General features: G+C 35.9%; 4 protein-coding genes across 6 annotated transcripts in view; 2 read left to right on the top strand and 2 right to left on the bottom strand.

Annotated features, from left to right (window-relative positions):
- klhl32 (kelch-like family member 32) overlaps positions 1–25,430 on the bottom strand; it is a 51,380-nt gene extending 25,950 nt beyond the window's left edge. For both annotated transcript variants that reach the window (XM_089117811.1, XM_089117810.1), the window contains exon 1: positions 25,407–25,430. The gene's annotated coding sequence lies outside the window, so the exon portion shown is untranslated. The remainder of the gene's footprint in view (positions 1–25,406) is intronic.
- Positions 629–3,611, top strand: rwdd1 (RWD domain containing 1). The gene is made up of 7 exons (XM_039679480.2): positions 629–788; positions 1,124–1,189; positions 1,317–1,447; positions 1,575–1,727; positions 2,919–3,051; positions 3,129–3,191; positions 3,313–3,611. The coding sequence occupies exons 1-7, from the start codon at positions 716–718 to the stop codon at positions 3,423–3,425; spliced, it is 732 nt and encodes a 243-aa protein (XP_039535414.1). The 5' UTR covers positions 629–715; the 3' UTR covers positions 3,426–3,611.
- Positions 4,025–9,705, bottom strand: zup1 (zinc finger containing ubiquitin peptidase 1). 2 transcript variants are annotated; one of them, XM_039679477.2, is made up of 12 exons: positions 9,569–9,705; positions 8,139–8,685; positions 7,965–8,066; positions 7,784–7,843; positions 7,591–7,698; positions 7,312–7,421; positions 7,008–7,176; positions 6,128–6,313; positions 5,892–6,054; positions 4,754–4,917; positions 4,395–4,615; positions 4,025–4,204 (listed from the first exon to the last, which is right to left on the bottom strand). In XM_039679477.2, exons 2-12 carry the CDS (start codon positions 8,674–8,676, stop codon positions 4,157–4,159), a joined length of 1,869 nt encoding a protein of 622 aa, XP_039535411.2. In that variant the 5' UTR covers positions 8,677–8,685; positions 9,569–9,705; the 3' UTR covers positions 4,025–4,156. The 2 variants fall into 2 exon arrangements, with proteins under 2 accessions (XP_039535411.2, XP_039535412.2); XM_039679478.2 differs by having other exon boundaries at positions 7,977–8,066.
- On the top strand, positions 9,657–17,941 carry kpna5 (karyopherin alpha 5 (importin alpha 6)). Its single transcript, XM_039679479.2, has 14 exons — positions 9,657–9,788; positions 11,988–12,121; positions 12,301–12,402; positions 13,346–13,445; positions 13,526–13,620; positions 13,714–13,845; positions 13,963–14,051; positions 15,237–15,336; positions 15,496–15,659; positions 15,756–15,834; positions 15,929–16,054; positions 16,142–16,269; positions 16,975–17,153; positions 17,576–17,941. The coding sequence occupies exons 1-14, from the start codon at positions 9,785–9,787 to the stop codon at positions 17,761–17,763; spliced, it is 1,620 nt and encodes a 539-aa protein (XP_039535413.1). The 5' UTR covers positions 9,657–9,784; the 3' UTR covers positions 17,764–17,941.
- Positions 25,431–25,591: the final 161 nt, after the last annotated feature.

The raw sequence follows: 25,591 nt of genomic DNA, 5'->3' as shown, positions 1-25,591 counted from the left end.
TTTGTTAAGAAGTGTTGGAATATATAGCTATTAAATATATGGACTATTAAAACGTATTGCTGGTTAACAGTAGGCCTTTATGCCTATGATGGCCACCTGCAAGTGGACTGTGCCAGTATTACAAAAGCTAAGTCCCTCTGAGAATTTAAGATGGTCTGAAATGCAAGAGGTCCTCGCTGTTTCTTTTTATTTTTTTTATTGCCTCTGACCTACCTAATTCCAGTAAAAGAGATTTTAACAGGGTTTGTGAAATGGGCTGCATGCTCAGCTAAAATTAAACTTTAAATAAAGAAGCAGGCTAGTATGAAAGACAACGATTATAAATGAATCCCTGGATGTTATGATTTAAATGTAATATAATTACAGATTTGACATTTATTATATAAATATAAACTTGCTTTGATAGTGGAGTAGAGAGGCAGTTTTAGGAAAGCTGCTGTACCGTCAGGCTATAATAATCTATGCCAGATTCGACCCTTATTATATTTGTTTTCCTTTTATCCATTGTTTATTGTATATACAATCTATTGCAATAGATTAAATAGCGTGATAGCACGAATTACCACAAGTGTACTAATGTTTAGCAGAACGAGTAAAGTTAGTGTGCACCTCAACTCAGACATCATTGATGATCCCAGATGACATCGATGCTGGACAGGCCTAAGCACACGTTTCTTCCATGCAAGCTCTAATTTATGGACATTTGTGACATAAAATGACAGACTACGGCGAGGAGCAGAGGAATGAACTAGAAGCAATAGAGTCCATTTACCCAGACTCATTTACAGGTAAGACAGAACGCAAAGTATATAGTTTTTATGTCCATAACTCGTTCCATGACGCTTTCCATTAGCTGCCTAGCTTCACCTGAAACAAAGTTAGTTAATCATACGACCGACTTAGTCATCTCTTTCATATCTTTCTTTATAGCTGCAGATTGAGCTGTCAAAGGTTAAGAAACAATGCAAACGATAACCAATGGCCAGCGATATGTCAGGCAGAAGTTGACTGGCTAACTGTTATGTTAAACATCAGATTCAGATTTATGTTTACGTGCTGAACATGGAAGCGGTGATCTGAAGGTTTTCTTAGATTGTTGTTTGTAATATCCATATTCATACAGTGCTTTCCGAGAAGCCCACAAGCTTCACCATCACAGTTACTTCTGATGCGGGAGAAGATGATGAAAGTAAGTTCATGTTGCTTATTATCTTATCAAAAGTAGAAAAAATGTCAGTGCACGTAATTTTACGGTATCTTTTTTTACCATTAGTTCAACTCAAAACACCACCAGCACTGATTTCTGTCTATTTCAGCGGTGGAGGTGACCCTGAAGTTTACATATTTGGAGAAATATCCAGACGAACCCCCTCTCTGGGAAATCTTTTCACAGGAGAACCTGGAAGATTCGGACGCTGAAGGCATTCTAACGCTTTTGAAAGAACAGGTCTGCACACCTGACATCATATACCAAGCAAAACACATTTAACAATTGATAAAGCCCACTTACTGATGATGGCTTACGCTTCTTTTGCTGTCCTGTAGGCCTTTCTAACAAATTCTTTCTTTTGCAGGCTGAAGAAAACCTGGGGATGGTCATGATATTCACATTAGTTACAGCTGTGCAGGAGAAACTTAATGAAATAGTAGACCAGATTAAGAGCAGAAGAGAAGAGGAGAAAGAAAGAAAAGAAATAAAAGAAAGGGAGGCTGAAGAAGCTGAGAAGGTTTGTTGTGAGCATGTACCTTCTGAGTGTAGTGTAAAATTAAAAATGAAATCCAAAAGAATCTTTTATAGTTACCCTCAGAATATTGACTGTTTTGAGCTGTTACTCGAAATTCAACAAAGTCAATTTCATACTTTTTCAGGGTCATTCAAAAACTGGCCATGGAAATACATTCATTACTTTCAATAACATATGTTTAGCCAGAATACACAAACACTGTGCTGTCAATGAAGCAACATTTTGCCACATGTAATTACAGCATCTGCCAGTAGAGCCCCACAATAACCAACAAAAGTTCGACCAGTTGGGTTGAATGAACTAGTCCATCCCAACTGTGAAGCAGTGTTTCTTTAATTTAAAGAATGTTATTGTCTTGAATGGTAGATTTGATAATTCCGTAGTTACACTGGAGTTTAAACATTTAAGGTGGAATAATTACAGTAAAAACAGTAATATTGTGAATTATTATTACAATTTAAAAATATTTCTATTTTAATATATTTGCAAAGGTAATTAATTCCTGTAACAACAGAGCTGAATTTTCAGCATCATCTAACATTCATTCTAATTTGCTGATTTGCTCTTAAAAACATTTATTACTATTATCAATGTTGAAAACAGTTGTGCTGCTTAATATTTTTGTGGTAACCATGATGTACTACCATTTAAAAGTTTGGGGTAAGTAATCATTTCTATTTCAAATAAATGCTCTATTTATCCTAAATAAATTATCTTAGGTTTAACAAAAATATTAAGAATCTAAAATGTTTTCAACATTGATAAAAATAAGAACCTAACATTATTACATTATAACATTGAGCTTCAATAATAATTGATGATAACTGATCACTAAACCAGCATATTAGTATGACTTCTGAAAGATCATGTGACACTGAAGACTGTAGCAACAGCTGCTGAACATTCATCTGTGCCATCACATTAATTATTACATTTTAAAATATATTTAAAATAGTTATTTTAAAATGTACTATTATTTCGCAATATTACTGTTTTTACTGTATTTATGATCAAATAAATGCAGCCTTGGTGAGAGACTAATTTCTAAAACGCCAAATATCGTAATTCTTAAAAAAAAAATGTATCTCCGTTGTACATAGCTACACTTTTTTTAATGGAAAATGTTGTTTTTTTCTTTCTTTTACTGATCTTTGTTTCTGTTTTGTTTTTCAGTTTGCATTCCAAGGCACTGTGGTCACAATTGAGAACTTCTTATCATGGAAAGCAAAATTTGAGCAAGAAATGATGGAACTAAAGAGTAAAAGGCAGAAAGAAGAGGAGCAGGCAGGAAAGGCAAAACTCACAGGTGAATTACTAATCTGATATTTACGATATCTGATTAACGTTGTCATGTTCTGCTGATTTACTTTTTTTCTATTAAAGGAAAACAGCTCTTTGAGAGAGACCATAATCTTGACACATCAGATATCCAGTTCTTGGAGGACGGTAAGAAATGTCAATTGTTATTATTCTAAATACAAGTTTTATAGGATCCCATTAGCTTTTTTTTTTTTTTTTTTTTTTGCATTTTTTGTTTAAATGGCTCTTCTCTGCTTTTTTTGTGTAGTTGGGAGCAGTGTGGAAGTGGATGAGTCGCTCTTCCAAGACATGGATGATTTGGACTTGGATGAGGACGACCCTGATTTCAACCCACTGGACTTGGGCAGTGATGAAGACTGAATTACTAACTCTCAACCTGATATGAATAGTATAGATGCCAATATCCTCCTGTGGAGCAGGACTCAGAGCTCATTCGCGCTAAACACAAACTTTTCAGTTACTACCATCTATGGTGCAGAATATTTTATGAAAACTTTCAAACATTGTCATTTGTACAATTATTGCCATTAAAAACCTTTGACTTGTTCTCTTATTCATATGATTGGCTTCATTTACACAAGAGTTCTATGTTAAGTTGAGGCTTCCCAGAATTGTGGCCTGATTCTCTCAGTAAAATAATTTACCTCATTTTCCTCTGTCTTCCTACTGCATAAGAGGCTATTAAGAATATTAAAAAACACTTTTAGGAAAAACGGAGTAAAATTAAATCTTTGTGAAATATGTTTTGAAATGCACTTTTTTTGAGTTTGGGTTAAACAGCTGTTTTTACATTATCTTTCTATAATAGAATGTACCTTTTTTTACATGTCCGTGATACCACATGCATAGAACTGTAATTGAAAGACAAATTGAACCAATCATGCAATGAATCAAAATATGAAGAAATGAAAATTCACACACATGATGACACAATAATACTTGACTTATTGTCCAGCTAGTAAGATAAAAACTCTTTATTTATTATTGTTTGACATTTATACAAAATACAGTGTTTCATAGTCTGTTTCAACAGACTAGTAGATAAAAGTAGCTGGGAATACATAAAACTGCAGCAGATGTGCACAACTGCATTAAGGAATTTTCTCAGCACATAGTGATCTTGAATTGAGAATGCGGATCTGAAAAACAAACACACCATTCAGTAATTGAACAGTTTAACATAGACTGCCCATACAACAATATCTAGATGAAATACATTACTGAAATTAAGAGTAAATTAATCAAATAAAAAAATAATAGATAATTTCAGCAGTTATAATGCCCAAATAACTAAAGCAATAAATTTCTAAAGCTGTAGGTCTAAATTACCTGTTTCTCTTCGGTTGTTAGCACCCCTTCTACGGCAACCACTTGATACTGCCTGTGTTTTAGGCCACTGGGCAATTTGCGCATACGGCGTACCATAGTTGCTACTGTATTCTTTGACAACGCTCTCCTTATTTCCCCAGGTGCAAACTCCGGATCAAAGAGGAGCAGAGCTAGGTTTCCATTTACTTTCTGTTCTACTCCTACAATCGAGCGACTATGGCCTGATCATAAAGACAGAACAACATGTACGTTATCCTACAAAGGCGATTGTTTTCCTTTGAGGTCAACGCTATCTAGACTTTCATGAGGGGCAAGTGCTGTAGTTGCCCGAGAAAAGAGAAACCCGAGTCTTGAAATACCTTGGTGTTGGAGGTATAAAGGTGGTAATGTTGTTTGCACTACTTTGGGTGGCAGTCTTGCACTCCTACTGGCAGAATGTGAGAAATATTGTTTTACCCACTCAAACATTCTGAGGTGTGTGTCTCCTGGGCCAGTGGGCTTGTGAAAATCCACTATCCGGGCTCTAAAAATGAAGGAAATTTAAGATATGAAATGAATATTATTTAAGCATGTATAGGGTCAGAAAGATTTTGTAATGTTTTTGAAATAAGTCTTCTGTGCTCACTAATGCTGCGATATATTTTAACTTTTTTATTGTAATATTTTTTTAAATTAAATTTATTCCTGTAATGTCAAATCTGATTTTTCAGCATCATTACTCCAGTCTTCAGTGTCACATGATTCTTCAGAAATCATTCTAATATGCTGATTTGGTGATCAACACATTTTTTTGAGGAAACAGCAATATATAAATATTTTCAGGATTCTTTGATGAATACAAAGTTCAAAAGAACAATCTATTTGAAATGCATAAGCATTGCATACATCATTACTGACTTTTTTAATTAATTAAATGCACACTAACATTCATTTTTTTCAAACAAAAATCTTAGTGACCCCCAAACTTTTAGTTTACACTCACCTAAAGGATTATTAGGAACACCTGTTCAATTTCTCATTAATGCAGTTATCCAATAACATGGCAATTGTTTCAATGCATTCAGATAGTACAGTCAGAATTTGTCGTAAACAGAATGAGAACATGGATCCATCATGCCTTGTTACCACTGTGCAGGCTGCTGGTGGTGGTATAATGCGTCGTGCCCTTAATGTGCATCCCACAAATCTCCATCAACTGCAAGATGCTATCCTATCAATATGGACCAACATTTCTAAAGAATGATTTCAGCACCTTGTTGAATCAATTGCATGTAGAGTTAAGGCAGTTCTGAAGGCGAAAGGGGGTCAGTATTAGTACTGTTCCTAATAATCCTTTTGGGTGAGTGTATGTGCGAATGTAAACTTGGGATTTCATTACTGACATTTATAATGCACCCTGGTTGAATAAACTTTTTTTTTTTTTCCCAAAACAAAAATCTTAGTGACCCCAAACTTTAAGTGTATGTGTGAATGTAAACTTGGGATTTCAATATATACTTCACACTAAGGGAGGTGAGAACTGCATAGATTTCTGTAGCTCCTATCCAAGCCCGTGTCCCCTGCAGCCGTTTTTTGAAGTGTGAAGCACCCTGAGGATCTGCGCCTTGAGCCCACGCCTCCTCGATCATGGCCTGCACTCTCGGGATGCTGGGAACTGAAACTGAAGGAACATTTTATGATAGGTACTACTCCACAAGGAGCTAAGAAAATACATGATGTTGCTGATGTTGTACCAGGTAAAAGATTATACTGCTCCATCCTGTGCAAAGATGAAAGAAGCATCTGGAAGTTTCTGTAGCCGCATCCCCAACCTTTGTCCCCCTCCGAAGAGGAGTAGTGATCAGTCTCAGCACAGAGCCACACATGCGAAAAGTCGGAGGCGTCCCTCTGGTAATACCTATACAGAGCTTCCATAACTCCTGAAACAGAAAGGTTAATCAGCTAAATCCAAACCTTCAGTTGCTTTATGCAGCTTCATTTCTTACAGATATATAAAATGATTATAAACTTAAAAATAACAATAATAACACCAATAATAAATGATTGTTATTAAAAATATATTTAAAAACAAAAATTCATTAAAAAATAATCATGTATAATTAATTTAAAAAATACATAGGCTATTCAAAAGTTTGGGTCAGTAAGATTTTTTCAAATTAATACATTTTATCCAACGAGGAGACATTAAAATGATCAAAAGTGACAGTAAAAACATTAAAAATTTTGCCATTTTTTATGCATCATGGTTTCAATAAAAATATTAAGCAGCACAGCTGTTTTCAACACTGATAATAATAAGACATTTTTCTTGAGCACTAAATCAGCATATTAGAATGACTGGAGTAATAAATATAACATTTTAGAAAATCAACAAAATTTTATTTGTTTAATATTAAATGTAAAATATTTCACAATATTATGTTTTTTACTGTAGTTTTGATCAAATAAATGCAGTCTTGATGAGCATAAGAGACTTCAAACTTTTGAACAGTACTGTAAATTTAAATCAGTTATAAAGATACAGAACTGGACAGATTTTCAGTCCAATAATTTACCAACTGGACCAACTATGTGTAGATTAGTAGTATAACTATGATAAAGTCCCTATCTGACCTGATGTTTTGCTTCTGCCATCATCCACCCCCGAGGCCAGAGATTCAAGCATCTCCACTCTTTTCCTGTGGAACTCTGCAGGAACCATCTGACCTCTAGACACAGCCCTCTCCATATTCCTCTCCATTTGCTTGCGATAACCACCACTGTTATCAAGGCCAAACTGCTTCTAAAAACCACAGTAAGATAAAATGAAAGATTGTTTTTTTGATGGATTCAACACAAAGGTGAGTTAATTACAGAATTTTAATATTTTAGGTGCACATTTCCTTGAATTCTAACAGTGAAGATGTCTGTAGCTTACCTGGAGCTTCTTAAAGTCATCGGCTTCCCGTCTGCTCTTTAGCTCCCTCCACTTTTGCTCCTCTTCCTCCTGAAGCTTCCTAGCCAGATTCAGGTCTCCAGATGAATGTCCTTAAAACACCCAAACCAAGTGAACATCAAAACTGAACATCAGTTTTGCTGTGCCAGTAGTGTCAGTAGTGTCTTTTCTTGAACAGAATTTAGGTTGCAACACTTACAAACAATTCCATGAAATATTTCATATGCTTTTGTGTACTTAATAATAACAATATCCACATACCTGTTGCAGATGCTGAGTCGTATTCCAGGTGTAGCTCAACATGCTCCTGCAGGGAGGTGCTGCTGGAACAGCTCAAAGAACACATTGGACACTCATAACGTATCACACCTGGAGATTCCAATTATACAGTTACAGTTTAGTTTGGTCATTCACTTTTTAAATGAGCAGAGCTGCTATATCCTTGCTAACTCACCTGATCTGCCATTGCTTGTAGAAGATGCTTCTGTTGAAGTAGCAACATCAGGATCAGCCCCTTAAGAGGCCAAACAATATCAGACATCAATCATAGACCGTTAGTGATAAAAACAGGATAAAGTAAACTATTCATTACTTTGTAAACATGCAAATATTCTTGATGTTTTGAGCTAAGACACCTTCAGTCACACCTTGGTCCTGTAAATGAAGCTCAACATGCTCCTGCAGAATAAAGCAGTCATTGCAGACCAAACTGCACATTGGACATGGAAATTGCCCTTCTGCAACACACAAAAGGGAAAAGTATTAGCCATTACTGTAAAATCAGTTTTATGTTGTAAAGTCAAGAGCACCTTTATTAGGTGAGGACAAGCGCTTCTGCTTTGATTTTCGATGCCCATATTCTCTCTCTCTTCTGGGGTTAGTGCTGGGTGTTTGTGTAGTCCTGACCAGTTTTATTGCACCATTCGCTGTGGCAGCGGAAGGTGGTGAACTCTTCAAGCTAGTGGAGGTTTCCTGAGAAAGGGTGGTCCCTGTAATTGGATTGGCCATCACATTGTCCTGAAAAGGTGAAGGGTGGCCAGATGACGGGGGTGAGACCTGAGATTCCTTGTGCTTATTTTTCACATTTGAGGTCCTTGAAATATTGAGACTTTGAGCAAACCAGTCATTTGAGTTTTTCTGTCCACTGTCAACCACTGTTGCATTCATTTCCTTGCGGTCTTTTTCTATGTGTGCGGTATTAATGTGGAAGCTCAACTCATCGTACAAGACCCCGGACAAAGAGCAGAACGGGCAGGCCATCGCATTCTCCATGTGACTCAGGAGGAGATGGGTTTTCATCTCTGCTTCAGATGGGAGCTCTTCACAGCAGATGTCACACACAGGCATCACACAAGGCTGGATAAAACAAACGGAATAATAGTTTCAGCCAGAATGTAATGGTTACAAAAGATTTTGCTAGCACAATAAAACCAGGGCAAATTTACAACCACTACCATCAAGGAAAAACAAAAACAAAATGATGATCCAAAAAAAAAAAAAAAAAAACAATCAAAAAGAGTGATCCTGAAAGCTTACACTGTCTGAAGGATATCTAATATTAATTTATTCTGATTTTACAATAGTACAGACCTGTCACAATCACTTTAATGTATCTTGCTTTGCTTGTGGGTTAATTATCCTGCCTTAACATTACAATAGAAAGTGAAGGAATGACCTAAATGCTTCAAAATGTATAACATAACACTATATTCATATTTAATAACTATAACCATAATTAATATATTACTATAAAATATGAAATATTCAGGGTTAATCTAAAAAACATTAGTGTGAATGGGAAGTGGAATAATACTAAAGTGATGGGGGGGGGGGGTAAATATGGTAAAAGTCTGAACAATGCTATTAATATTAAACAATTATTTGCGTGCAACGTTTGTTTATAAAGACATAAAGGTAATTATCATCGCATTTAATTGTGTGACAATTAATAATAGGCAGCCAAAAGCCCATAACTGAAACAGATATGTTTAGCTTGGTAATGTTTTGTAAGAGGCGCATTTAAAATGTCATTATCAGCTAATAGCAAAACTCCGAGATGCTGCTATTAGGCCTAAAATCTTGATTTTACAAAGACGCTACTGGCGCGACATTTTGATTCCATCTAACTGGAATACAACACAAACAGTAACATATAACGTATGTACAAGTCTGACTGCACACAACAAAAATACACTCTGAAACTATCGTTAAATCGCTATTTGAATACAACGTAAGTTACCTTTTTAGAGGTAGAAATGTTGACTTGAACAGTAACCCGTTTTGCTTTCAATTTATTGTATCGAATGAGGCCGCTCGTGAAAACCGGTAGCAGCAGCGGAAGTGACGTTCACGCCAACAGTCGACGCCATATTGCCCTCAGCTGGAAGAACGCGGGAGGGTCTTGAGAGAAATTTAAAAACACACGACCTGCGTTTCCCTCTCCGAACCACGACTAATGGGTGAGAATCATACACTATCTAAGATGTAAATGTCTTTTCTTTTCAGGGAGAGAATAAGGTACCATGGCCTTTAGACAGAGTAATTAAACATTTGGACGTTTATGCCAAGCTAGCATAATACGGTTAGCATGTTAGCATCGAGCACAGTTTAGGATGGAAGTGGAAAAGCCTGCTGGAATTAAGTCATTATAAGCCTCTAATGTATTAAAAGTGTGTTTGTGGCTTTATATGACTGATTTGATTTGTGACCTTTATGGTCTTGGTTGCTATTGCACACTAAATATGTTATAATGCGCAACAGAAATAGATGGATACTAGGAACATATAGCAGTTTGACAAGACAAATAAACTGTGTGTTATCACTATTGGTACTCAGGCTTATAACTTACTTTTAATAAGAACCATGATTGCTTATGTAGTGTATGGAAAAAATGTGTGTGTAGAATGAGTCCAGCCCTCCCATATTCATACATAACAAGCTGATCTGATTAAAACAGCACCGTTTACAAGTGCTGCATTTGTCTAAACCAATTATTTATAAAGTAGAGAAGATGGACGTATGGTTTGAACCTTGAAGAGAAAGGTTTTCTTAAAAATGAAACTGATCTCTTTTTTATGTTTTGTTGTTCCAATCCCAACCTGTATGATTTTCTTTCTTCCACTGTGGAACATAAAAGATGTAATAACCTTGACTTGTTCATCTTCAGAACAAAAATGAAGATCTTTTTGATGAAATCTGAGAGCTCTCTGTTCCTCCATTGACAGCTACGCAACTACCACTTTAATGCTTCAAAAAGTTCATAAAGAGTTTGTAAATCTAATCCATATGAATTGAGCGGTTTAGTCCAAATGTTCTGAAGAGACACGATCGTTTTATTTGATGAACATATTGAATTTAGGCTTTTATTCACATAAAACATTTATCATCTCACACATCAGTTGTGGTAAACAGAAGTGCAACCTGGGGTGTGAGAACCGACAAGGTACATTCTTGTGTGTTATGCAGCACATTGGGCTTCTGCAGGAACGAATGAGGTCTATTCCGGTGTTTCACAGTAATTTTGAGCTTCTTTAAGAACCAACAAGGTTCAATCTTGTGTTAATCACATAGACTGTACAAAACAATGGACGCAGTGTCCGTGACGTGACGTCACCCGTAGGTTTCCGAAAAGCATTTTTGAAGGCCAAAGTGGGCGGAACCGGCCGTCGCTATCTGGCAGTCCCTCACTCCCAAATAATCTGAAAATGGGAAAAGAGGCGGGACATGGGTGGAGCTGAGGTGTCTGGTTTTATATAGTCTATGGTAATTACAGGCCTGTTTCCTAGACATATATCTGAGAACATGTCAACAATTAAACAAATACTTCCAATATAGTCTGTGTTTAGTAAATGTGACGTGACATATGACAACCATTGAGACTGTTAACAGTCTATGGTTTCAGCCTACAGCTAATCAAAGTCTGTCGGATTCTGAAATGTAGTACCAATGAGGTTTGTTCTCATCTTGTGCATCAAAGAGGTTTGGTTGAGCTTCTGTTTATGTTCGCTGATCAATCTTTGTATGAATAAATCCTAAATTCAATCTGTTCATCATAAAGTGATTGTGTCTCTTCAGAGAATTCGGAATAAAACATATTAATATGGTTATGTTTTACGAGCTCTTTAAAAACATTTTGAAGCGTCAAAATAGTTGTGTAGCTGTCAATGGAGGGACAGAAATCGCTCAAGAAGATCTTCATTTGTGTTCCGAAGGCGAACGAGTGTATTGTGGGTTTGGAACGGCATGAGGGTAATTAATGACATAATTTTCACTTTTGGGTGAACCATTTCTTTAAATCACAGTAATTAATTGCAGTTACTAATGCATTACACCCAAAACTGTTCTGAACTGTGTTCTTAAAGAAGCTGAATAACAAGAAGATTAAATAGATAAGAAGGAAGTTCAGCATGCAAAAGTGTGTACGGGTAATGTGACAACCATAATTGCTTTCAGATAAACCATTACATCCTATTTGACGCGTCGTTCCTTTGGTCTTTACATGGTATTTGTCTCAAATTATGAGGAGAATTGCATACTGGCACAACCAGTTTATGTATCTTTTATGCATTGCTATTGGCTCAAAGTGGTTGTGCAGAATAGACAACAGAAATTGAGTATCAGAATGTGCATCTGACCAAATTATTTTGTCTAATCCGAAGACGCAATGGCAAGCCCGGGCAAAGAAAACTATCGAATGAAGAGCTACAAGAATAAAGCCCTGAACACCCAGGAAATGCGAAGACGGAGAGAGGAGGAGGGAATACAGCTCCGTAAACAGAAGAGGGAGGAGCAGGTTTGCCATCATTGTTTCTTCCTTATTATACAAACACATTAAATTACATTTGTGTTTATAAAGGATTGATTGTACATGAAGTGTTAATTGTATTGAAGTGTTATATATGATTGGATTTGTTTATTTAAAATATCAGTTCTGTGTACATAGGAAATTAAGTTGTTCTACCTTCTCTGTAGCTGTTCAAAAGGAGGAATGTGTGTATACCACCTGGTGATGAGTCCATGCTTGAATGCCCCATTCAAGACCCTGATATCAGCTCCACTGTACCTGTATCAGGTGTAAGTAATCCAGTCAAACACCATCTAAACATTTTTTAGCAATCAAAAAGCATGTCTAATTAAATCATGTATTATAAACTTTTATATATATATATATATATATATGAAAAAAATCACACTAATTCTGTTTTTGCTGGTAATAAAATGAAGCCATAAAACACAAATTTTATCATTTATCATAACATTTTTGTCAAATAACGTGCTGCACAATGAGCTTTACTGTTAAAATTAAAACATGACATTCCTTAAATTCAGTTTTGTTTAAAAAATTAATTATTTATTTGGATGAGTGTTAATGTATTATTACATCTGGACATCTAAATTCTACTGTACGACAGTAATATATTTCTGTCAAGTTAAAACAAACTTTTATTTTGACGGGTTGCTGTGAAGACCTTTTGAATTTCTACTTAATATGTAAGTAGTATATCTATAGAAAGCTTGAAATGTGTACTTTTAAACAAAACAATTAAAAACTAAAAGAAATTGGCTACTCTGCTTCTGTAGGCTAATTCATATGACGTGTACATTTCTCTCTGTAGGCGTGTTAATACTGCGAAGATGGCGAGTCTGCATTATCAACAGTATCTTTTTAGCCACTGTCAAAGAAAACACTAAAAAAATTGTTTCATGCATAATCATTACTTTTGCCAGTTCAATAGGGCAAGCTTTAATTCAGGTGTTGCGTGATATATCTGTGCCCAAGGAGCAGTACTTCGCCCGAGGCCACGAGTTACTATCTTGAGGCCACCAGTTACTTATCTTGAAGCCACGAGTTAACTATCTTGAGGCCACAAGTTAACTATCTTGTGGCCATGAGATAGTTATAATTTTTTTTTTTTTTTTTTTGACAAATTGGACTAGGGGAGCTCCATACATTTTAGACCTTTTAAACTAAAAAAAACCCACATCTAGTATGAACATTATTGTCAATCTTGCGCAGGAAGGAGTTATAACCCAAGACATGATTCAAATGATGTTCTCTGAGGATCCAGACCAGCAGCTCATAGCCACTCAGAAGTTCAGAAAGTTACTTTCTAAAGGTTGGTGTCTTCATTCCTAAGTCTCATAGATTCAAGGATGACAATAATTTAAAGATTAAGATGTTATCAATTTCCCTCAGAGCCCAATCCTCCCATTGATGAGGTCATCCTCACACCCGGTGTAGTCAACCGATTTGTTGAATTCCTAAAAAGGAGTGATAACTGCACTCTGCAGGTAAAAACACGTCATGTTACAAGCCCTAATAAAAAAGGTAAATTGCCATTACAGCCTAGCTTTAAGATGGGTATTGTTGCTTGTTTTTACCAGTTTGAAGCAGCTTGGGCCCTGACCAACATTGCATCTGGGACCTTCCAACACACCAAGGTGGTCATTGAGACTGGGGCCGTGCCTATCTTCATAGAGCTGCTAAATTCTGAGTATGAGGATGTACAAGAGCAGGTGATATTTGCAGATTGGAAAAAAAATTGTCTGAAAGATGCCTTTCAGCCAATAGCTGATTTATCAGATCTCCACAGCAGCATTAAAGTGATCTGTTGTGTATAACTGTATTTGCAGGCTGTGTGGGCATTGGGAAATATTGCCGGAGATAATGCAGAGTGCAGAGACTATGTCCTCAACTGTGGCATCTTGCCCTCTCTTCAGCAGTGAGTGCCTTCTACTCATCCCAAAACTGAGATTTCATGCATTTAAATTTGTTGCTTTTAAAGATGTGTATAATACCTGCTGGAAGCTATTCGCTATCTCAGTAGCGCAGGTCCTTACATATTTTGCCAAACCCTAATGTCAGGAAAATGACAAACGCACACAGTTCCGAACCCTGAACAAGCAAATATTTTGAGCTGTGACGTTAAATGCAGACATGGAAAATATATGTTGCTTTCATGCTTTTAAAAGAGCCCTTCAAACAAATTGGGCAAACTAGGGCTGCTAGTAGGGCTGTGTATCACCAACAATGTTAAGATACGCATCACGATACTAAAGCCACGATACGATACGCATCACGATATGGATCAATTTGGAATTTAAATTTATTTTAAGCTGAATTTAGTAACAGTGTTATAACAGTTGAGAGAACTGAAAAACAATTTAGTTTTTGTCATGAAAAAACAATGAGGTAAATAAAAATGCTTAGAATGGCTCTTCTTTCTGCTTTTAAAGTCTGCCTCAATAACTGAAATGACAATTATCGTGACACTAAAGCATGTCTACACTGCTCAATGACAAAACAAAACTTAAAATATTCCATAAAAGCAAGAACGGTAACAACTTAAATTTAACTTAGTTTTCTCAAACTCTGTTAAACACCTAGTATTTAACAATTTATTCTCCTTGTTCTGTGATGCGCGTTCGTGACTCCTATTTGAACATCAAAATGAACAAATGTTTTTCCGAGTCATATCGTTCATTCAATGAATGAATGAAATCACGCTGTTTAAATCAAAAAATTGCTCATCACGCAAAACCGTGCAAATTATATTTTGTTCTCAACTTGTTAATATTAACAGCGTCAGCATTGTGTGATTTCATGTAATGTCCTTCCGATCTGAATCCTTGCTTTCACATGGGCCGGTTGCAGTCTCTTTTTTTTCTGTAAGTTAGCCAAAGCCAAGAACAAAGTGTTTTGCATTTTGTAGCGGATGAATCTTTTGTCACTGTTGATTTTTTATTTATTTTTTTCAGTTGGCTTTCAAATAATTTTGAAGTTAAGACAGTTTTTTGTGGACTTTGGCTGCTTCTGTAATGCCCCTTTCTTCTCTGAATCTGTATCTAGTGGTCTGATTTTGTGGCACATTGGTTTTTATTTTTCCCCATTCCCCTCGTCTCTGCAGGTTGCTTGCCAAATCAAATCGGCTCACTACCACCCGGAACGCCGTGTGGGCTCTGTCCAACCTGTGCAGAGGGAAAAATCCACCTCCGGACTTTGCAAAGGTGAGCTCGCAAACCAGTTCTAAAAGTGATAAACCACATTCTAAATGCAGAGTTATCAAATTTCAGTCATGCACACAAACACTCTTTGTCTTTTTTCAAGTATTTTTCCTCTGTAAACATGATCATATACTTGACAAAGCAAATGTTCCTTCTACACAGGTGTCGCCCTGTCTGAGTGTGCTCTCCAGATTGCTCTTCAGCAGTGATCCTGATGTTCTTGCAGATGCCTGTTGGGCACTTTCATATTTGTCAGATGGACCCAACGACAAAATCCAGACAGTTATTGACTCGGGCGTGTGCCGCAGGCTGGTTGAGTTGCTCATGTGAGGAACAGGCATGCTAACACAAGAAATAAACCTTGTGGTATCTGTTTTACCACAGACTTTGGCATAAAATCCATGTGTGTTGGCCATTCACAGGCACAGTGATTACAAAGTGGTGTCTCCTGCACTGAGAGCGGTGGGGAACATTGTAACAGGAGATGATATTCAGACCCAGGTATTGTAGCTCCTTTGTGACATGCTAAGTTGTCCACATAGTCAAAAGATAGGAGCAGTTTTCTGATCTGATGTGCTGCTCTGTCCTATGTCAGGTGATTCTGAACTGCTCCGCTCTGCCCTGCCTGCTCCATCTACTCAGCAGTCCGAAGGAATCCATCAAAAAAGAGGCCTGCTGGACAGTCTCCAATATCACTGCTGGGAACAGATTGCAAATCCAGGTGCTTCTGCCAGACTCTGACAATAGAAGATTATTACACAACGCATTGTGTCTGAACACCTGTGAGTTGATGCTTTTTCTGTTGCAGGCGGTGATCGATGCCAACATATTCCCAGTGCTAATCGAAATTCTGCAAAAAGCCGAGTTCCGCACCAGGAAGGAGGCCGCGTGGGCAATAACCAACGCCACCTCGGGAGGCACCCCAGAGCAGATGAGGTGCACTGTGGGCTCTTTTGCTTAGCTTTTTACCTCATTCTAGGAATTTGAAAGGATTAATTCTGATTAAGGACGACTCTTTTTGAATGTTCTGAGAATGTTGATCTTAGTTTGCTTATGTAACGCATGCTAAACCACCCACATGCTGCCTCAGGTTATCATTACCCATAATCTGTTTTAAGATAGGACTCAAAAGAGCTTAGTAATTATAAGGGGATTTGCGTTAGACTAATAAAACTCATTAAACCATTGAGTAGGATCAAACTGTATGATACATTTATGGCCTGTAGGTGGCAGTAATAGTCAGATCAGCAGACCATTATTAAGGTGATTTTTATATATACAGTATATATATATATATATATATATATATATATACATACACACACACACACACACAATTATTTTTTTGTGGTAATGTAAACACTAGGGGTGGCAATTTAACTCAATAATTTGCTTCACTTTAATAATAAAAACATGAACACTATTAATCATGTTAAAATGCAGGGGGAAAAAATCCAATTTATACAAGTAATATTTTTTTATCTGATGTTCCAAACAGTCTTAAATTACTATGTAGTACATTTTCCCCCTCTCATTTAGATATGTTATTTAACCCTACATATATATTATAGGAGAGAAAGCTATGCTCCGGGGTTTAAAGCATACTTGTTAAATGGTTGTAATGTTTTGTTTTACACACAGGTACTTGGTTTCTCTCAACACCATAAAGCCCATGTGTGACCTGCTCACGGTGATGGACTCCAAGATTGTGCAGGTGGCTCTGAACGGCCTAGAGAACATTCTTAGACTGGGAGAACAAGAGTCCAAACAGAACGGATCGGGCCTCAACCCTTATTGTGCCCTCATTGAAGAGGCTTACGGTAGGCTTGCGTCACCTCGTACTTTGTCACCGCATTTTTTTTAGTTTTTGAAATTGTATTTATAACTATTATTGACATTTATAAATATTTGTAATTAAGTGTAAAATATTTACTTTTGTGAGAAAATTGAATCTTTAGAAAATTATTATCTAATAAACTGAAGCAACTGGAAAATGTATTATTAAAAGAGGTGTGGGAACAACATGATTATCAGGTTGGTGCTGGTGGATATGATTATATTTTATGCTTGAAACCATTATTATTGTTAGTTATATTATTATTAAGTAATAGCATATTTGTGTTTGATTAGTGGCTGGTTTTTGCAAGCCTATTTTTTATTTAAACATTTGAATTTTCATGCTTTTCATTCATGCAAACACTTTTTTCCCTCTCCACGCTGTTTGTTAAATTGCCCGACCCAGGCTTAGACAAGATTGAGTTCCTGCAGAGCCACGAGAACCAGGAGATTTACCAGAAGGCCTTTGACCTGATCGAGCACTACTTTGGGGTGGAGGAGGAAGACGCAAGCATCGTTCCCCAGGTGGATCAGAATCAGGGCCAGTACATTTTCCAGCAGCCTGAGGGACCGATGGAGGGCTTCCAGCTCTAACCCTTACACCTATTCTACTGGCCAATCTTCAGGCCTTGCTTCATCCATCCTGCTTGGAGTCTCCTCTCCCTCCCTCTCTGTAGCGCAGGACCTCCGCTCCAGCCTCTCTCAAAGACACGGAGGCCTGGAGCCGCTACTCACAGCAGAGATGACACTTGCGCCCCACCAAACCCAACCCAACCCACTAAATCTTCTATTTCCATGCTGCCCATCTTCCAAGCTCTTTTATAGAGAGAGAAGATCTGTGAGGTGAACCAAGGAGGGCAAAGCTCAGAGTGTGTAGTTTAAGTCCAGTTGAGACTTACAGAAAGCATCTTGCTTTTATTATTATTGTTGTTGTTATTATTAGACATTTGGCACTGGTGTCCTGTAAAGTAAACTTTACTCCATGTCCCTTGAGAAATGTGAAACTACCTCTTCAATCAGAAAACAAAATGTTTGACACACACCCAGCCTTTAGTTCTGACAGTTCTCTTCTCTTGCTAAGCAAATGCGTCTATGCAAACAAATATTTAATTTTGAGGTGGTAGAAACCATAAGGTCTATTGTACTGTTTGGGCAGACAGAGCAACTAATGTATTTGCGTTGATACATTTGCATTGGATGTATTAGTTAACTTTGTGTTCCATCACACCCATCCATCCTGAGGGCATGTCAAGCCTAGTTACACTATTTATTTTGGCGTTTTGTTAACTAGCAGCAAACTGCGGACCTTGGAGATTCATAGCCGTATTTATTGTGCTATTTGGAAGGAACCGGTCTGTGGGCTCCGGCTGTTGGGAGACCAGCACACAGCCCACTTCCTCTCAGCACCCACTTTGCTAATGCTGTTAAAGCATTTTAGTTGCATTAGCAGCTTTTAATGCATTAAAAGCGTCGCATGAAATTATTTATGTGTGGTCACATGATCACTAAGATGCAGTTCTTTGTATGTATGCATATTGGGTTTCTCATCTCACCTGAAGGTGTTTCTTTTTGTGCTGACTGGCTTTAATTTGATTTATTTAATGTCACATGTTAGAAAGTGTTTGAGATGTAGTGAAATGTGTATATTATATATACATTGAGGATAGGAGGAGGAAGTTTTTCAGTGAAATTGTCTTGGTGTGCAGTGAAATACTAATATAAGGAAAGCTTTTATAGCATTCTTCATTCGAAGAACTTTCTCATGTCCCCCACTAGTGCTCAAAAATGACTAAATATTCTTTAATATTTCTTTTATGTATAAATTCTTTTATTTTTTTAGTCGCTTCAACTGAATTTTACATACAGAAGATTGCCTTTGTCATGAAACCTGTCTGGCACAAAGTTCCTCTGTTCTTTGTTTTTGGCGTGATTATTTACTTCCTCCTCATATTCTGCCTGTGAATCACTTGCACCCATTTTCCTTTGAAACAAGTTTGATCCAAATAAGAGTTATAATAATGGAAAGTCAGTATATTTACAAAAACATAATTGAGATTGTAAAATGAAACTTTATCAAGCACATTCAATTGTGTATAGTTTTGTAAAATTTCTCATGTTTGTACAATGTTTTCTAAGTTTGGGTTTGTTTGTTTTTTTGTTTTTTGCATACGATAAAAACCCCATCTGTGTTTTAAGTTATCATTGGTACAACCCTTCAGTATAGAGGAGAGGAGATCATTGCTTTCCTCGAGGACAAATGTTGGTATTGTGTGAAATAATGTAAACAAATAAAATGTTCTGTTACACATTTAAATAAGTGTACTGTGGTTTGATTTGAGCAATAAGGTGCTGAATATAGTCTTTCTTGCGAAGCGCATGCAAAACAATTTCTGAGTTTTTGAGATAATTAAGTCATTAGTTCAGAACAACAGCAAAAACTTATTTTCCATGAAAAATTATCTTGTAATTTTGAGATGATTAATTCAGAAAAACTGATTTGTTTTTCTTCAAGTGAATGCAATATGCTTCTGGGGCCTGTTTCAGAAAGGAGGTTAAGTGAAAACTCTGAGTATGTTAACCCTGAAATGAGGGAAACTCTGGGTTTTCCGTTTCAGAAAGGGAGGTAAGTTAAACCTGAGACAGCAGAGTAAGTCAAGCCCATTTCTGAAAGAGAGGTAATTTATACTCAGAGTCAGTTACCATGGTAACTTACTCTGTGAACCTAACCTGGTCGGGAGCAGGTTTTCTTCAGTAAACTCAGAGTTTCTTGCAGTCTCCTCCCCTTTTTTAAAGAGGAAGTGCTGTTAAACACCAACAATAATACTCAAATGTATTTACACATTCTTTAAGGAATATATATTGTTTGTCCATGGTTTAATTGACTAAATCTGTTTTGTAGCACTTTGCCAAAAAATAAAAGGATTTAAAACGTTTGCTAAACTTTTATTTGATTACCACCGTTTTTGATATATTTCTATTAAATCATTAAAAAAATTGGAATAAAAAACATTTAATAGAACTCAGTTATTTTTCAAACATAATTTAATAAGTTATTAATGATAAAAAATAAGATGTTAATCTTATTCATAATCAATTATTGAAGTTAGTTGATATGTTTTATTGAACAAATGTTTAATTTATTTAACTGTCATTTTAACTGATGATAATAAAAACCGTGATTTAAGAATGCAGTTTATATATTTAATAATTGTTTAATACCATAAACCGTGATATTTTCTGAGATGTTTCTCAACTCTCCCCACATGGGGGAGTCCCCCACCCCACCCCCACAAGTTACTCAGCAACTTTTACTCATGTTTTAAATTAACTACTTTTTACTTGAGTGGATTTTTAGACTGGTATTTTTACTTTAACTTAGGTAAAATTTTATCAAAGTAATAGTAGCCTACTTTAGGTTGAATAACAGTAAGTTTACTATATTATAACAGTAAGTTACTCTAAAATAGTTATGAATTATTAACTGACATCTTCAACGGTGTAGTTAGATTAATGTAATAATCAGGCTACTATCTCTAGAAAGTATTGGTCTACATATTACTAATTGCTAAATCTCAACCTCAACCACTTGATTAATACAAAGAGGAGAGACAAGAAACTGCACTTTTAATTCTTTTAAATTCACAATATACAATTGCATGAATTATTCTTGAATTGATCAAAGTGTGTAGAGGGAGAAGGTTACATAAAAAATATACCTTTTAAAAATGTATGTTAAATCCACTATTGTTTTATACTTAATTGGTTTATGTAGTAGTAGCCTATTTAATGTAATTGCATCATATTTTATTTTAAATTACAGAAGAATTAAGAGTAATCCCTTTAATTAAATTACAATATTTAGATTACTTGGTAATTAATAACACCAAACACCTCTTTTTGTCTGGCGCTGTTGCCATGGTGACTCATAATATCTGTGCTCCATTGATAATGGCTTTTTATAGTTGTGGCGCAAGCGCTTAACTCAGAGTCAGTCAACTCAGGGTTGATTGAACTAACTCATTTCAGCTGTTCTGAAACCGAAAACTCAAGAGTTTCCGATCTCAGGGTAAGTCAACTCAGAGTTCAAGCTTTAACTCAGAGTTGGTTGAACCTCCTTATTGAAACGGGCCCCTGTACTAATGAAATCATGATTAAAAGACTTTTAAACAACCCACTGTGTGATATAAATTCTATTTTCCTTTTGATATTGTGGTAACAACTGACATTGTGTAAGAACATTTTAGATAAAAAATATTTTCTCAGAGAGAGCACGCACACCTTTCAGTGCTTCAGATCGTATCAGTGAGGGAAAAAAAACGATTTCCTGTATCTTCAATAGTTGGGGGAGATTTCAACAATTTAAAGCAAAGTATGTAACAGAATTGATGTAAGATTTATGGACTGTTTAATAGACCAATTTGAATCATTAAATCACATCAAAATTTCATAAAATAAAAGATATTTTGAACCAATAAATGATGTAGAATTTGGGAAAATATACCTTTAAGGATTTTTATAAATTAAATATTACCTAAATTAAATATTTTACATGACGGGGAAAAAATACATTAACTAATTTGGACAAGAAATCATGATTTTCATCTATGTAAGACACCTTTTAAACAAAATATATTGTTATGGGCTGTAACATCTTGTGATCCATGATAATGACTGAAATAATTAAAAATATAACCATTTGAAAAAAAGACACCAAATGTATCTGCAATTATAGATTCACCCTTGCCCTTATGGACAACGCTCATCCGCAACAGCCAAAGGTGTCCATTTATTTGCACAGAAAAGCATTTAAAACGCAGTGAAGTGAAATGCAGAAACCTTATGAACAGCTAATTAATGGATTTGAATACAAAAGTCCATGGTCAGTCAGATACCAAGACCCCCACAAAAATTGACCACTTTGATTGATCTATACCAGGTCCCTGAACACCCTACCAAATCGACGATTACTGGCACAGACTTGGAACTGTTTAATGATACATAAAAGTTTATGATAAACGTTGCTCAGTGAAACGGTGAAAAGTTAAACGTTTTTATGTTGTATAATTTAACACTATAACACTATATATTTCTTTTATAAGTGTTATGTAACTGTTCACACATTATTTCCGTGAGACGTAAAGTCCAAAAAACTAAATTCCCACCAAAAGACGTCAGCTCTGTTTGATTCATAACATTTGAATCACTCTTTGTGGTTTACAGGGGGTGTGTGACTGGCATACAGACAAAAACAGACAGAACATGAATCATTTATGTGTTGCATCTTAAATTTCACAGGAACAAACGTACCAGTAGATGTGGGACTTCGATTGTTGTGCACTAAAAATATGTCAAGGAAGTTAACAAGTATGCTGTCTTGGAACACTACTGCAGAAAGTATGTGGTGGACACCTACAAAAAGTGCGTACGCACAGATTTGAACTTTAGATTGTGCGTGTAGGCTAAAATCTACGGCAACGTTATGGATGAAAAAACTAGCCTGGGAAAACCCAGACAACTTCTGGCAAATTTAGATTTGCCCTACAAGTTAGTCTGGCAAAGAGCTCATTTTGTTCAAACCCATTTCTAATCTGTCGAAATTGTGGCTTTATGCACATCTGAACTACTTCCTGAACTTCAGCCTGCTCCTTGTTTCCTGTCTGTTATTATTGGACAAACTTGATTAATTCAGGTGTGTCTGATTATTGTTGCCGTGACTACTGAGGTCAGGTGCCCACTTCAAGTTTACACTTCCGTATGCGCGCGCAGTTGTTGGGAGCGGCCAATGACCTATCTACATCACGATGTAACAGCTAATGACTCGTTTCAAAAACAATTCATTTCATAGAATCAGAGTCGACTCTCACTTTTGAAAGACAATAACTTTATATACGGTGCACTTTCAGATATAAATCTTTGCAGGATGTTTTCATTCCCTTAGAGCTAAAGTCCACACTACATGAACAGTCATTTTCAAAAATCCATGATAGGTGCTCTTTATTGGTTTATCACTTTCGGCCAATAGGTGGCGAAGTTATGAAATCGATGCGTTGTTATCAGAATGAGGTGACTGACAAAGTTTGCTGTCAAAATGAGAAGGCATTGCAGAGATAAAGCCTGAATAATCATTTTGGCAGCATGCCTCAACTTTGATGCTTGCTGTGGTATACAAAAATGGTTTCGTTTATCACCACAAAATCCATAAATTTTAGTCGGCACAGTCTGGAGATACGATTCGATTTTGGTGAAAATCAGACCAACGGTCTAGGAGAAGATTGAAAAAGTAGGTAGGCTATTAAATGAAAATCAAGATAGCGGACAGGAAGTTAACCAAAATACAGCAAATTTGGTATCTATGTTCTCGGGTGACTCAAGGATTAAGACTAGTGATATTTCAATAAACAGAATATTCAAAAGTTATTAGCATTTTTGGAAATTTTATTACAATTTTGACCAAAAGGTGGCGCTGTCTCGAAATCGTGCGTAAAAAAGTATTGCGTTTTACATCACAAAACTGTATCAAAGTCGGTTTGATCTATTATAGCACCGCCATCAAGAGGTTCAGTCCCACAATTTTTTATGTGTCCTCAGAGTGAGTCCATACATCTCTGTGTCAATTTTGGTAAAAATATCTCAATTAGCTTCAGAGTTATGTGGAAAAAACGTTTTTATATATATTTATATGAATTATTATATGAATTATATACTATATATATATATATATATATATATATATAGCCTATACACACACACACACACACACACACACACACACACAAATTACCCTTGCATTGGTTTATGACTGAAAACCCCTAATTTATGGAAAGGATCACTTTATGCACTGCCACTTTTCTTGGTTTTTAAAACTTTTAATTGTCTACATTCTTGAATATTGTGTATTTAGATCATCATTATCATCTCGACAAATACTTTACATGGGTGCAGCTTAATCTACCGTCAAGCATCTTTAGCACAAATTTTAGTTTAACGTTATCTAAAAATCTGAATAATATTATGTTTTGTTGAAGCGGAAAAATGTCTGTGGTGACAAAACTGGTCATGCTTGTTTAGAGAGGGGAATACCGCAAAACAACATCTGAAGACTGCATGCCACTGGCAATAATCACTAAACTGTCTGCGTTTACAAGTGACGTCTCACTCAAGCAACAATAAAGAATTGATTCATCATCTGTCACATTTTTAGAACCGCTGCAAAAGTTTCACTTCAGAGCCATTGCATATTTTCTCCCATTTCTCAAATTTCGAGTAAGACCTTTATCATAGCAGGGTGACATTTGATACTGAAGCATGTATTATGCTCAAGGTGAGAGATAAAAAGTAAACATAAACATTTTCCATTTACACACACGTTCAGAAAGACATCTACATCACTACACAATGGCACTACGCTATAAGTAATTCAAACAAAAGCCAATTACTAAGCATAGGTGATTGAGGAAAAAAGGTTTCACTTCAGCATGACAAGAAACTGGAGCTATTTCCCGGTCAGATCATGAGAGTTTGGGGATCTTATTAAGCCTCTGGCACTCTCACTGTCTCTCTCTCTCTCAGTATCAGTGATGTGTTGACTCAAACCAAGAGAGACTCAGTGCCAGCTTCCCAAAAATTAATTTGAATAAATAAACAATTTTGAACAGTTTTTTTAATAATTAATAAATTTGATATTAATACAGTAACTTTAAATTTACTACAGTTATAAAGAGAATAAAGTTTATTCATTAAATTAATAATTTATGTTATTAATTAATGTTGTAAAATGATGATTTATTGATAGTTTGTCATGCACTGACTATTAACAAAATGAAACTTGAATTTTTCCTACAATTAACAGTACACACACACACACACACACACACACACACACATTTATATAGAGCTACTAACAAATTATGTACATTTTACAAATACATTTTTGTATTTTCCAGATGATGGTGGATATATGCAAATTTAAACAGTTGACATTTTACAATACAGTTAAATGAGTTAATTGTTGAAATGAGCAATGAAAGTTATTAGTTAAATTTTTGAAAACTAAACAATTTAAACGATATATATACAATACATATTTTACAAAAATACATATACATACATTTCATTCGTTTTCCATAATTACATTTAAGTATTAATCTTCATTCAGATTAATCATCATTATGTTAGTCTTTTTTGCAGTCAAAGGGATAGTTCACTTTGAAATAAATGTTTGATATGTTTTAGCTTACCTCAAGGGCATCCAAGATGTAGGTGTCTTTGTTTCCACAGTATTTTCAATTTTGACATTTTTTGGTCAAACCGTTCCTGTCTGTCAGTCATATAGGCCTAATGCAGGTATGGTCGTCCACCTCAAAGAGCATGCACAGAGAAGTCATAATTAAACATGTTTTAATGACTCGTGAAAGTAGGTACA

This window comes from Pimephales promelas, chromosome 12, assembly GCF_988280905.1.
Source record: "Pimephales promelas chromosome 12, fPimPro1.hap1.1, whole genome shotgun sequence".
Taxonomy (NCBI): Eukaryota; Metazoa; Chordata; class Actinopteri; order Cypriniformes; family Leuciscidae; genus Pimephales; species Pimephales promelas.
Note: the sequence above shows the minus strand (reverse complement) of the source record. Positions and strands in the feature narration are given on the sequence as shown.

Coding starts and splice junctions, on each gene's coding strand:
- rwdd1 (XM_039679480.2), top strand. CDS start 716: ATGACAGACTACGGCGAGGAGCAGAGGAATGAACTAGAAGCAATAGAG. Junction 1,190..1,316: donor TGCGGGAGAAGATGATGAAA/GTAAGTTCATGT, acceptor TGTCTATTTCAG/CGGTGGAGGTGACCCTGAAG. Junction 1,448..1,574: donor TAACGCTTTTGAAAGAACAG/GTCTGCACACCT, acceptor TTTCTTTTGCAG/GCTGAAGAAAACCTGGGGAT.
- zup1 (XM_039679477.2), bottom strand. CDS start 8,676: ATGCCTGTGTGTGACATCTGCTGTGAAGAGCTCCCATCTGAAGCAGAG. Junction 7,422..7,590: donor CGACTCAGCATCTGCAACAG/GTATGTGGATAT, acceptor GGGTGTTTTAAG/GACATTCATCTGGAGACCTG. Junction 4,918..5,891: donor CTCACCTCCCTTAGTGTGAA/GTATATATTGAA, acceptor CTTCATTTTTAG/AGCCCGGATAGTGGATTTTC.
- kpna5 (XM_039679479.2), top strand. Junction 12,122..12,300: donor AACAGAAGAGGGAGGAGCAG/GTTTGCCATCAT, acceptor CCTTCTCTGTAG/CTGTTCAAAAGGAGGAATGT. Junction 15,835..15,928: donor GAGATGATATTCAGACCCAG/GTATTGTAGCTC, acceptor GTCCTATGTCAG/GTGATTCTGAACTGCTCCGC.